Below are 11,248 nucleotides of genomic sequence, written 5' to 3'. Positions count from 1 at the left end.
ACAGCTTCGTTCTTGTTATTCTTTTATCAGTTCAATTGAGAAAAGAGTTCCTCCTTAAATACCATATATTAAGTGGAAACATTACCGTTGAATAAATTCTCTTTGTCATTTTCCTCCGTTTCGGCAACTTTAAATAAGGTGGGGAAAATGCGGCGATTGGCGACCAAATAAAGCGGCGGGGAGCAATTGGTGTGGCAAATGCCATTTATGAGAAGGTCGAGTAGAAAGAGATGTGACACCTGATCTCAAACAACTTAGTTTTCATAAATTAATACCAACTTTACAATATTCTTTCTATAGTACAATACTATAACATAATGTTGTTGTTTGAATCGTCTCGCAAGCCGATTCGAGTGCGCCGATCAATTCAGGCCGACTTTTAATAACACTAGCTGCAAAATATTTTCCGGCCCATGGAGGCCGGAATTTGCACCTTATTTAGTAGGTTGGATCCGAGAAAGATTAACTTACATTGAAGGTCAGGCCGGAATCAGGCCAGACATGCGATCTATTTGCATATCTACATTCTGCATAACCGGTGCACCTTTCATCCTCTTTTTGGATCTGTAATTAATGCCGGACTTACAGTTAGGGCTGTTGATTTTTGTGGCCTTCAATTCATGAGCGGCTATATATATATATATATATATATATATATAGAGAGAGAGAGAGAGAGAGAGAGAGACGCCCAATTCGTTGTTGAGATGCAATTGCAGAATTAATGCTGAGGCGAATTGTTAGTCCCAGCATTGTTGGGCTCATAGAACATTCAGGATATTGTTCAGCTGTAGTTATTTCTGCTTGTTTTATTTGTCATGGGACACTGGGTACCTATACGCTTAAAGGGTGTTTGATGAAAGAAACATTGTGTTTTAGGAACGTGTTCTTAGAATATATGATTTAGAAGACATTACGCTTTGGCTTTAGAGAACATGAGCCCTTTTATGCAACCTAAGAAAGAAGAAGAAGACTTTTCTAAGAAAGTTATTTTTCTTGAAATCCTGTCTAAGAAGACAACAAACTTAAACCTGAAGAAGGGTAAAAGTAAGAAGAGCCATTTTTACATACTCTCTCTCTCTCTCTCTCTCTCTCTATAATTATATATATATATATATATATATATGTATATATAGTGAAATACTTAGTAAGAAATTATATCAGCCCTTCACCTTTTTCAGATCAATGGTTGGGAGAAAAAGAAGAAAAAGGTGTTGAGAACATTTTTTGCTACCTAAATTAATTTATATATTTTTCTTCTTGTTTTTCTTTCAACTACCAATCTAAACAGGATTTATGGCTGATATTATTCGTTATCCATCTAACATGCAAGTGTTTAACACTTATAAGTTTGTCCCTCTATTTGCATACATATCTACATACATATTATCGGTTGACTAGAACAGACAATGCCGGCCTGCCCTGAACTCGGACATGATTAAGCATTGTGTTGAGTTTAGGCTTCTCACGTAATTGAAAGTTGTTCCTTTAACGTAATTGGAAGAGCACGGAGGGACATGATTTCCCAAATGACTTGAACATTTTTGTTGGATATACAAAGAAGATCAATAAATGGCAGTTGAATGACAGCTTGAATATAATACAGTCTCATGTTTTGGCTTGTTCATTATTACTGGCCATATGAGATTAGATGGAAACATTACTAGGGCACATTAATAAACCACTGCCCCAGTATTGATCACTCACCTACCTTCGATCTAAGGCGAAAAGGTCCAACACCCTATAGCCGCGTAAAGTTCAACCCAGCTGTTCATGTCCATATTTTTGCTAGGACCCAATTTGTATTTAGTTTTTAAATAAGTATCCAATATTTATGCATTTAGACATATTGGGTTTTTAATATATAATAATCTGGACCTGGATTCGGCTGTGAATTTAAAATTTTGATTCGGATTTGAATTTTAAAATCGGGATTCAGATATGGTATAAACTTTTCTTCTTTCACATTTCAGATATGGTAAAGAGTACGATAATGGGTATACATCACATTCAAATCCGATCCATTGTCATCCCTACGGCCAAGTGGGCGAACTTCGGCGGCCCAATGAACTGGAATTAAATGCTGGCTTGACTTAGCCCGAGTCATGAACACTAAATGGCGAGCTTTTGTTTATGTGTGGGAGTAACTCTACCGCATGGTTAGGTGCAAAGATATACCGCGGCCATGTGACCCCTTAATGTTATGAACATGGCCTTTGTGGGTGAGGATTTGAATACTATAAATACTTGATAGTGATGTACGAAGATGCAACTCTACTATGATGACCAGCCAGTTGGGACCTCTCTCCCCTTAACACTCAATTTTACAGTAACATTGATTGACACGAGTTTGAGGGACCACTCTATTACATTATATATATATATATGAAAGACCAAATTAATAAATATGGGGAGAAAATTCACCAAACCTTCCATCTAGAATTGGCAACTCACACTCAAACGGCGAAACCATGAAAATCTTGAAGTGTATGATCACAAGAAAGGTGAACAAGGCCAAGTTTTCAATAGAATTATATTTGTTCAAACTTACGTACAAGTTTCAAGCACCGATCAGCGCTTAGATGTACGTTCAAATCAAGTTGCTGATGGCAGCTTGATTTGAAGAACAATGTTTGGTGAACAAATCGTAGATGTCACTTAGTTGGTCCGTGAAACTAAGCTTGCCATGCATAATTGAGAAGTTGGTGCATGCACTTTAGGGACGTCATAGGGGCAAGGCGTGAAAGGAGAGAAGTTGGCTTGAACCGGCCAATTCGAATCCAATCGGTGGCAAATGGGCTCTATTCACTGGTCGATGCACGCATGCTAACGTCAGATATAACTAGATTTTTGTTCTTTAAAAGTATTTTTCATTTATTTCTAAGTGGATATAGTGATTTTTTATATTAAATTCATTTTTTGGAATTTTTATAGCAAGTGGTATTGAGAGGCCGGCAATTTAGTTTAAGTTTGCTTTCTCTAATGTACTATACATTTCTTTCATTTGGTTGAAGGGTTTCGTGTTTAAGATGAGTCGAAAGAATTGAGGCAGAGTAGTTGATGTGGATATCTACCCGTTTGAAACTTTGAGAGATAAATAAGAGTAAAGTCCTCAACAGAAACTCGCAAGGCAGCTAGAAAAGACAACTAGGGGACAACTTTTATTGCCATTTATTTTTTTGACAAGTTAAAAGTAATATGACATCCTCACCAAACAAAGTTCTTAAAAAATTATAGAGCTCTGTGACATACGGCTCCGCTCAGAGTTGGCGCATTTCTAGTCGGCTAGAGCTACGGTACTCAATATAATATGAACTATATATATAAGAAATAAAATTTTATAAAAAAATACTATTAAGTATCGTTGCAATATCTCAAAGTTTAATATAATATTCAAGATCCTTAGGAACCTTTGAGGGTATGTACAGAAGTTAAGTAAATTGTTAGTTGTCTTTATTTTTAGTTTTTTTTTTTTTTTTTTTTGGAGAAAAGTAAAAATTGCTAGTAGACAAGTTGAGGTCAACCAAACTATGATTTGAGCTCATGTAGGAATGACCTTGATTGTTGCACTTGATGTCAGAACCAGGTAAACTGTAACATTCTTTATGAGGTAAGTTTAATGGGCCAGCCTTGGCTAGCGAACCAAAATGGACCAGTATAATTCGCAGTCTAGAGCCCTCAAACAGTACTTTTAGGCATATGTTCGTGAAATCTGTAGAAGATAGAATATATTGGAATGAATCTATGTAGAGAAAAATTTCATACCACATTCGCTTGCTTGATTATAACATTTTTTTTTTCACATGATTCAAACTTTTTCGGCTACCATCTTGCTCGACATTGTCATTTATCATCCCTTTTATGCTATGTACGTTGCTTGCACAGGCTTTGAGGCCTTGCAATTGATGCATATTATAGGATACTTTTTTTTTATTTTGTAAAAAATAGTTTGGCATTCTGAGAGATTGTAGCGCATCGAGCGGCAAAACGGTCAACTTCAAAGGAGTCTTCAAAGGAGTCTGAGGTTCACATCCCATGGTTGTTGTCACGACTCAGTGAGCGCATCCTCTAAACCTTAATAAGCATAGTTCGATGAACCTTATGAGTAATTGGCATCCCATGGTTGCTGTCACGACTCAGTAAGCTCATCCTCTAAACCCTAATAAGTGTTGACGCAAATTCGATGAACCTTATGAGTAATTGGCACAGGAAAGTGGAAAAAAAAAAAATTAAATGACCGTTTGGTAATGAAGTGATCCTTCAAATGATTCTCTTTACCAAACAAGCCCTACAAGATCTATATGAATGTCTATTAACATGATCTCGGTCTTCCCCCCTGAGATTTTGCCAAGAAAAAGAGCTGTGACAAGTGTCGAATGTTTGAGTGGGAGGACTCGGATCGGTCAGTACCAAACAGTGGACATCAGAAGCATTTACCAGTGATTTTAAATGATCGCTTAACTCTCTAAATTCTTCATTTCACGTTTGAAAACACTAAGTTCTTCTAGATTTCAGTGAGCGGTCGTAAATGCCAAAATAAAAAGCACCTCACCATGCACTCCATTAGCCAGCATGATTTATCAGATGGCCATTATGACGGAACAGCTAAATGCGAATGGATTGGCAGGTGGCAGCATTTACTCCCGAAATGTCGATGCTCCTACCAGGGCCAGATTTATTTCATTACTAGCAACCCTTCCGTTCCTGTACAACCTCTAGGGTCTCTGCTATACGATTCAACTGCAAATCTAGAGATGTAACCGTGAAGTTTACTCGGTTCTCTCTAGAGCATGACTTGTAAGTCTGAAGCAATGGCTCTTACCAATTGGAAATTCGAGGCTTGTATAAAGTTTCCTTAACTAGATTTCCAAAGCTGCAGTTGCTAGGAATGCATATGATCCAATCGACCATAATGACATATCCAATTTCCTACATCACTTGACCAGAGGTCACTCTTATATATATATGAGTTTAACAACGGAAACTGTCAATATCCAAGTTGGCAGCTGCCTCGAGACCAGATGCAAGTAAGATTTTCACTGTATATTTTTTAGTCAAAGCTGTTTGCCTAAAAAAAATTTTAACGACAGCCCTGGCCAGGGTGCTTCAATCAAGTAGAGGCCTCTCAAAAACTTTGATAACACCAGCGGACACCAACCACTCGTTCCTTTAAAATATAAAGCCTACTTTCGGTGTTTTTGGATGCTTGCTTCATCGGTTAACTCCAACTATTGTGTTAACCCTTTCAAAAACACAGTACATAACTCTCGTTAGAATTATATGCTTCTAGCTTTTGAATAGAAGAGGTAGATCCACGAAGAAGACAGTTGCTGAATGTCGAGATTGTGCACCAGCTGAACTGATGCATGAACAACATCTCCATTATAAGCATCCTCCCTGCTCAGAGAGAGAAAGGAAGGGGCAGAGAGAAAGAGAAAGGGTCTACCCACATATTGGCTCCACTTATTAATTTGGGTAGTTGATATTCGAGTTCCAAAGGCCAAAAAGGGATGCACAAGTTTTCATGACCCAACCAAACCGAGCCGAGCCGCTCACACCAATACCGCCCTCTTAAGAAACCTTCTGCTCATGACTTGAATGAATGAAGCTCAACAAGAAAAGTAACGAAGCTGCAACGCAAGCCAGAAGCCATGACCACAAGCCGCCTAAAAAAGTCGGCATAATGAATGATTTTAGGCGTCGGTTTCAACCACTCGGACCTTCCTGCCAAGTAATTTAAACCCCTCCCTCCCTAAAAGCCCCTCCCCAACACTTCCTTTGCTCGCTCTGTCACTTCCTTCACCTCTCCATCATCACTCATCCATGGCCACCTTCATCATCTGCCTCATTTAAATCCCCGCTCACCCCCCTCCCCTTCTTCCCACATACACAGCTTCATCTTCTTCCCTTACCACCTTTCTCTTTCTCCTTGCTTAGACCTTACCAGCCATGGCCGCCCCCAAACCAGCTCGCCGCTTCGAGCCGGTGTCCAGGTGCAGCTCCAAGAACCGAGGCAGCCAGACCGTGGCAGCGGACCTGGACGGCACCCTGCTGCTATCCCGCAGCGCCTTCCCTTACTACATGCTGGTGGCGCTGGAGGGCGGCAGCCTGCTCAGGGGCATCCTCCTCCTCCTCAGCGTCCCCTTCGCCTACTTCACCTACATCTTCGTCTCTGAGTCGCTCTGCATCGAGCTGCTTACGTTCATCGCCTTCGCGGGGCTGAAGATGAGGGACATAGAGATGGTGTCCCGGGCGGTGCTGCCCCGCTTCTACGCGGAGGACGTGCACCCGGAGACGTGGAGGGTGTTCAGCTCGTTCGGGAAGCGCTACATCGTGACGGCGAACCCCCGGGTGATGGTGGAGCCGTTCGTGAAGAACTACCTCGGCGTCGACAAGGTGCTGGGCACCGAGCTGGAGGTCACCAAGTCCGGCCGCGCCACCGGCTTCATCAAGCGCCCAGGCGTCCTCGTCGGCCCCAACAAGGCCGACGCCGTCCGGCGCGAATTCGGCGACTGTCCCCCGGATCTCGGCATCGGGGATCGCGAGACCGACCACGATTTCATGTCCCTCTGCAAGGTGAGCCCCGCATTTTCCAATCTTTACAACTCCCCTTCGGTAGCTCTAAGCTCATGGAAGATCCTGAGTTTTCTGGATTTCGGAAGTTCCTGCTACCGCGTGACTTTTCTAGATTTTCGTCCTTCTCAATGAGTACTGTTTCGCAGTAGCAATTTCAAAATTCCAGGAAATTCGAGTGAAGCCAAAGAGTCATAGATCGAGCTTCTCCTCTCGATTCCTAAAAGTTGTTCCAACTCCCAGCATGCAACTGGACGTGAAACCCTCATCAAACGAAGCTCTGCTCCTGGAAGGGTGTCGAGTTCAGAGTTCTTCCTCCTCCCCTGGCATTTCAGAGTCCAATCCATGTCAATTTCGTTTCTTTTTTGGCTCTCACTCTCTCTCTCTCTCTTTTATATATATATATATATATTGACCCTGGTCAACAATCATTTTCATGCAAAGCATATGAATCATGGATGCGGGCTTTGGTGATCATACATTTGGAATGTCTTCATGAACCAAAGTCACAATCTTTTCGCCTTTTCAGTTGGGAATATGGCTTGAAAAATTACAATTTGTGAAATATTTACTGTCTGGTAGCTTGAATTAAATGTGGTGCATGCAAATTAACTGTGTTCGTGTATGTTTGACATGTTGCATTCAATTAATTTTATATATCGCGCATTATTTATGTCTTTCTTGCTTCTGCTGTCTTGATCAGGGAAAAGAAATGCAATTTTGATGTGATTTGTCTTTTCTAATGCTGTTGATATTCGACTCAAGGCGTCCCAATCACAAAACTGCTTTCCTTCTCGCCCATATGCTTACAACGCTCCAAAGTCCAATCAATTGGAGATGAGACGATGATATTATCTTTTATATAAGCAATTATTTTATGTCTGGCTCTGTCTCTTTCACCTTGATTATGGTTTTTTAGTTCTTTTAATTCTTATGGTTTCAGTTGCCTCACGAGGGGGTCAAGGGCAGCTGAGTTGATGGTCCTAGCAGGTGACCGTCTCTAGGACGGCCTCGTTGTCTGCAGAGTCCCACTAGGAATTAGGAAGAAAAAGCGTGGGACGTGCAGAGCAGAGAGTCGCCCTTCTTCATATTTAAAGCCCTCTAGGCACTTTCCTCGTGAGACCCTTGCTCGTACAACTGCGGTTATTTCTTTCACATGATCTGCGCTCACCGACTCTTGTTTGTTGCTGTCCCTATGAAGCCTTCGGCTCACGCTTGGCTCACACCCAGTGAAAAGTGGGCTCCATGGTTGGTGCAACTAGGCTCAGTTCGTCTAGCCCCTAGTAAAGAACGAGGAAGAAGGTTCCTCCCCTTCCCCTTGCCCCTAGGATTTAGAGTTGGGTCCGCCTGCAAAGAGGTTGACGCCCACAGGATTCGAACTGGGGATTGGCCTCTTGAATCCACTGGTCGGACCAGCTATGCCAAATCGAACTCTACTTTATGTTATGCACCATGGGACATCATCATGCTAATTATGTGAGATCTGAAACTCAGGTTCTACTAGTTTTTGTTAAGCTTTATGAGACAGAAGATTTTCAAACCAATAATTATCTTTTCATTTGGTCTTCACTTGAGATAACTGAAATCGAAGAATGAAAACCCTAATGGGCTGTCAAATTCTACCTGTTTAGAAGCTCTGAGGAAGTTTAGAAAAGAAAAGGAGTTAGCAGATTCAGAGACTGTGATCACAGGAAAAGAAAGAAAGAAAATGAGTGAACAGATTTAGAGATTGTGATCACAGAAAAAGAATGTACGGTTATATATGTGTCTGTGTAGGAGGCCATTGCAGACAGCTTGGAAAAGATAAGGCCTTGAATTAATGAGGGAAATGAAGAGGGCATTTATTTCTTACTGTGGTGCGCAAGGTGTGCCTGCAGTAGCTGAACGAACTCATTAACTTCTTTGCTACGCAAGCTGGCGTCCTGCAACCTCCCCATTAAATGCCGGAAAAAGGAGAGGCCGGACTCGCAGTAATTAAGAAATTTAAGGAAGCTTCAGGTCCTCATAAAAAATGTTATAAGCTTCTCTTAGTTCTCTCTGGATCGAGCTTATTCTTTTGGGGATGGTTGGTTTTGACCCTTTGAGTTAAAATCTTTTGGATCTTTCTTGTTCGTTTCTGATCTGCCATGATAGAGATAATTAGATTTCTGAAAATGCAGATAATCAGCTCTCAACTACCAACTAGTTGTTTTTTCTATGGTAGATGACCAACAGTTGGTTGGATTAAAGAAGTAAGACATTTTTCTCATCATTCTCCAAAGAAGCTTTTTCTAAAGAGTAAAATGGTAAGGTGTAATATTTGAACATGAGAACTATCTCTATGACAAACTGATATATATATATATATATATAAGTGAATGATAAGGCGACCCAAAGTTACACAGTCATCTAACCACAAGGGTTTATCTAAAGCACATGAATGGTAGAGAAAAAACAAAAAACAAAAGTGTTGTTTAATATTAGATTATTAAAATGCTTTTGATTTTTTTTCTCTTTGTTTGTTTTTAACAATTCATCAAAATGGATTGAATGGTTTTATTTAGATGGCTATGTGACTATGAAAAGCCAGAGTTACCATTCAATTTTATTTTACATATATATATACCCCGAGATGAATAAGAAATTAAAACCCGTCATTAAACAACTGTAAACCATCGTTAGAAACATCATAAACCATCTACATCTTAAATCATGGTTAAACTTTCTTCAGTGATAGTTTTTCCTTTTATATATGTATATGTAAAATGAGATCAACGGATGAATTTTTTTTTTTTTTGTGTACATTTTGCATGCAAATTTTTCTTCACCACTTTCCATTCGTATGGTTCAACTGTTGCAGGAAGCTTACATGGTGCCTGCGACGAAAAAGTGTGAGCCGGTGCCAAGGAACAAGCTGCTCAGCCCCATAGTTCTCCACGACGGCCGCCTGGTGCAGAGGCCGACTCCCATGGTGGCCCTCATCACCTTCTTATGGATGCCCATCGGCTTCGTACTCGCCCTCATGAGAGTCTACCTCAACCTGCCATTGCCGGAAAGAATCGTCCGGCACATGTACAGGATCCTCGGCATTCAGCTCATCGTCAAGGGCAACCCTCCTCCCCCTCCGAAGAAGGGAGAGAGCGGCGTCCTCCTCGTCTGCGACCACAGAACCGTTCTTGATCCCGTCGTCATTGCAGTTTCTTTGGGGAGGAAGATCAGCTGCGTCCATTACAGTATCAGCAAGTTCACAGAGCTCATCTCCCCAATCAAGGCCGTCGCACTGTCGAGGGACCGGGAAAAGGACGCTGCCAACCTCAAGAAGCTGCTCGAGGAGGGCGACCAGATCGTCATCTGCCCAGAAGGAACAACTTGCAGGGAGCCATTCCTGCTGAGGTTCAGCGCCATGTTTGCTGAGCTGACGGACAGAATCGTCCCCGTCGCCATCAACACGAAGCAGAGCATGTTCCACGGAACGACTGTTCGCGGCTGGAAGGCCTTCGACCCGTACTTCTTCTTCATGAATCCGATGCCAACGTACGAGATCACCTTCCTGAACCAGCTCCCACCTGAGCTCACCTGCAAAGGAGGAAAGTCCGCCATTGAAGTCGCCAACTACATCCAGAGGGTCATTGCAGGGACGCTCGGCTTCGAGTGTACTAACTTCACAAGGAAGGACAAGTATGGGATGTTGGCAGGAACTGACGGCAGTGTGAAGAAGAAGGAGCAGAAGGAATAAAAAGTTCAATAAAAACACCGGGAAAGAAATTGTTGGTATGGTTGGAATTTAATTTTCATTAATTTGTCCATTCAAATCTAGTTGGGGACGTTCATCATATATTAATATATGGTATCTTCTATGTTCTACAAGTGTGGTGTGGAATTTGTAGTCTTGGAGGTGAAATAATCGCCATAGTTCTCCTGCTAAGCAAATGTTGCGAGTTGGGATATTCAAATATTGATATATGTTTCGGTTTCTTCTAATCAAGAAATGTGCTTTGTGGGAGTGCAAGGGAAGTAATCGTCCGCATTTGAATGTCTGTAACAACAATCTCATGAAGAGTTCATAATCTTTTTTTTCTTCATTTTCCATATTCTTTGTCGTGCCGAACCCCATTGGTGTTGCAAAGAGGCTGAGGAATTTTGCCGTTCCGTGGAGTGCTTGATAAATCAAACGCAGGACGGAGGACACACACCATGCACGCAATCCCACCCTCTTCGCCTTTGGAGCAGGACGTTTCAGGAACATAAACAAAATTACCTCTTTAAGAACTACCGTTGTATTTGATAGCATAGAATCTTATTTAAAATCCTATTTATATGGAGTCTACATTGTATACAAACACTGAATTTTACCGTGAGATCCACAGTATATAGCTGAACCTTCAAATTTGAGGTCCATTGGTAGGGGGAAAGGAGGATCTGACCCCAAAACCTTGGCTTTGAGATCTTTAGCGATTTCATATCCCATGGATCTCCTATCCAAGGTAAAAAGAAGCCCTTTAAACCACTTGGGAACATGTGGTTACTTCAGATTTGAAATTCATGGATCTGATATGGATCTCACATGGCATGCTTATGCTGATATGAAAAAACATCCATGGTAAATTCATGGTTCATTGAACTAAGGATCTTAACCTAAGATCCCCATTTAAACCCCTTAGTTTACTTCTTTGCATTGAGAAAAGGTCGGATTTAAGAT

The 11,248-nt window shown here is 41.4% G+C and overlaps 1 protein-coding gene across 1 annotated transcript; it reads left to right on the top strand.

Annotated features, from left to right (window-relative positions):
* The first annotated feature begins 5,756 nt into the window (after window positions 1-5,756).
* LOC116254334 (glycerol-3-phosphate 2-O-acyltransferase 6) lies at window positions 5,757-10,638 on the top strand. The gene is made up of 2 exons (XM_031629690.2): window positions 5,757-6,573; window positions 9,410-10,638. Exons 1-2 carry the CDS (start codon window positions 5,947-5,949, stop codon window positions 10,283-10,285), a joined length of 1,503 nt encoding a protein of 500 aa, XP_031485550.1. The 5' UTR covers window positions 5,757-5,946; the 3' UTR covers window positions 10,286-10,638.
* Window positions 10,639-11,248: the final 610 nt, after the last annotated feature.

This window comes from Nymphaea colorata, chromosome 5 (genome assembly GCF_008831285.2).
Source record: "Nymphaea colorata isolate Beijing-Zhang1983 chromosome 5, ASM883128v2, whole genome shotgun sequence".
NCBI lineage: Eukaryota > Viridiplantae > Streptophyta > Magnoliopsida > Nymphaeales > Nymphaeaceae > Nymphaea > Nymphaea colorata.
Note: the sequence above shows the minus strand (reverse complement) of the source record. Positions and strands in the feature narration are given on the sequence as shown.